The sequence below is a fragment of the Oryzias latipes genome, chromosome 11 (genome assembly GCF_053564925.1).
Source record: "Oryzias latipes strain Hd-rR chromosome 11, Olatipes_Hd-rR_3.1".
NCBI lineage: Eukaryota > Metazoa > Chordata > Actinopteri > Beloniformes > Adrianichthyidae > Oryzias > Oryzias latipes.
The window spans coordinates 26,075,373-26,077,736 of record NC_136247.1 but is presented as its reverse complement, the minus strand read 5'-3'; the positions used below and the strand labels follow the sequence as shown (position 1 = coordinate 26,077,736).

Genomic DNA, 2,364 nt, shown 5'->3' with positions numbered 1-2,364 from the left:
TTGTCCAACAGAACCTGCAGAGAGAGAAGAAGCACAAAGAACATGAGATGCTGAGGAGAAACTCAGCTGCACTCCAGATGATTCTCACATGACACAAACATCATCTTCCTCACCCTGAATGAAGCAGAGGAGAGTCCAGATGAGGACGCAGATCAAAGTCATGGTTTGACTGAGGAGGAGGAGGAGGATTTCTGTGTCTTCTGCTGTGATGAAGGACAGCTGTCAGTCATCCAGTCTTCAACTCTCAGGACTATAAAGTCTCCCAGAGCACTGGAGCATGGAGCTGCTGATGCAAAGTGTTTCTATGGAAATGCAACCACTGACTCCAACAGGAACATGGATCTCTGTCATCAGGATTCACATCAATGGATCAATCAATCATTCAGATGGGATTCAAAAATATTGATTTATGCTCAAATATAATATTCGTTTTTTACCACTAGTACATATGAGAGTACTTCTGAAAAGAAAAAATTAAGCTAAATTTAACTGAAAAAAATTAAAAGTATTATTATTAGTATTTCTGTAAGAAACTTTTTCTCATCAATCTGTTGTGTTTTCCAGTCAGACTGTGTTGAGTTTGTTGTGTTCAAAGTCAGAGAGCGTGTCTCTCTGCAGTCAGAGGTTTTTGTACGACGACTCAGTTAGTTTGTATCACTGTGGTACACGTTTGGTGGAGGAACCAGACTGGATCTTGGAAGTAAGTTTCTAAAAACATTTATATAAAAATGAAACTCAATTGCTCTTATTATTTTAAAGAAATTAAAGAGTCTAGAAAAATATTTATATTTTATTTTTACCTTTTTTCAATGTTTCAGCTCCTAAATTATGTTTAGGTTTTTCTTTATAAACAATTTAGAGTCTTAAATAACTTTTATTTGTGAGCATCTCATATGAATTTCAAAATAAGATACTTATACAATGTTTTTTGCTTTAAATTTGCCTTAAAACGTAAACTCTTTGTCTTGTCTTTTTGCCACAGTAGAGTTTGTTTCAATTCAGTATTTTGACAAAATAATTTAAAAGTTTATATTAGTTCACATCATTTCTAAAATCTGCATTAACCTCTCTCTGGGTCACGGGGTTGACAAACCTCTTTTCAGCAACTCTTGTTTTTTTTTTATGGCATAAAGATGTTTTTTTTTTACATTAGTTTATGTTTTTGACCGATCTCATGATCTTAAAATGTTTTCAGTATATTTGTTCAAATGTTCCTGAAATAATTGAACAAACATGAAAATGATGTATCTTCTAGTTTGAACTGTCATTGGTTCCAAAGAGCGTTTGTCCTCATGAGGACTCTGTGTGCTGATCTGCATGAGAGCTTTCTGAAAGGAAGTGAAACAGTGTGAGTGAGTGACTGATGGAGCAGAAACTAACATCTGACAGAAACTTCTTCAAGGAGAACATCCACGTTCACACAGTCAAGGAGTTTGATTGACAGCTGTGTGCTTCCTGTCCTCTAACCTGATTGGTGTCTTCTAGGTGATGTCCGTCCCAAGCTGACAGTGCTGTCCCCCTCCATGCATGAGGGGAAGGCCACACTCCTGTGTCTGGCCAACAATGGCTTCCCTTCAGGCTGGACTCTGTCCTGGAAGGTGGGCGGCAGCAGCAGCAGCAGCAGCTGGGAGGAGAGCAGGAGCCCCGGGGTGCTGCAGAAGGACGGCCTCTACAGCTGGAGCAGCACCCTGAGGCTCCCTGCAGACCAGTGGGAGAAGCTGGACTCTGTGACCTGTGAGGCCACCAAGGACTCCCAGACTCCAGTCCCAGAGACTCTGTGGAGAAACCAGTGTTCCTAGTCACCACCTGACTGACTGGAACAATATTATTGTGTTTTTGCTTTTACTGAGATTTCAGCTGCATTGATTTTTTTAATATTCTTTCTTTGTGTGCTATAAAAACATTTTTATCAGAAGTTACTTATTTGATACTTTCTGCACAATAAAAAATACTCTTCAAAGTTGTTTCATTTGTGATTTCTAACAAATATATTAATTTTAACTAAGACATTTACATCAATAAATTTGTAAAATAATTTCCAGAACTTCTATGTTGCTGTTGCATTGATGGAGTTCATCCTGTTACTGTCAGATAAAGTAGGGCTACAGTTTATACTGGGGGTCACCAACGCAGTGCCCATGGGGGCAACTTAAAGCATCAGCAAGGCATGCTCTAAAAATATTACAGATCATGAGGGAATTCGATATAATTTTGAAATGTTTTTTTTTCCGTTCTGACAAGAAGATTGATGATTTCCTTGGCTTCAAAATTGTTGATCTATTGAACCACCAGTACAACTAGTGTCCCTGCTGACTTTCTAATGTTTCAGCAGATAAACAGAAATAAATCACTGTTTTATGTTTA

The 2,364-nt window shown here is 38.2% G+C and overlaps 1 gene segment (V, D, J or C); it reads left to right on the top strand.

The window, feature by feature from the left end:
• Positions 1–448: 448 nt before the first annotated feature.
• LOC101158367 (Ig kappa-b4 chain C region-like) lies at positions 449–2,364 on the top strand. The segment is given in 4 exon segments: positions 449–454; positions 565–594; positions 649–700; positions 1,486–2,364. Coding segments are annotated over 4 exon segments (402 nt in total).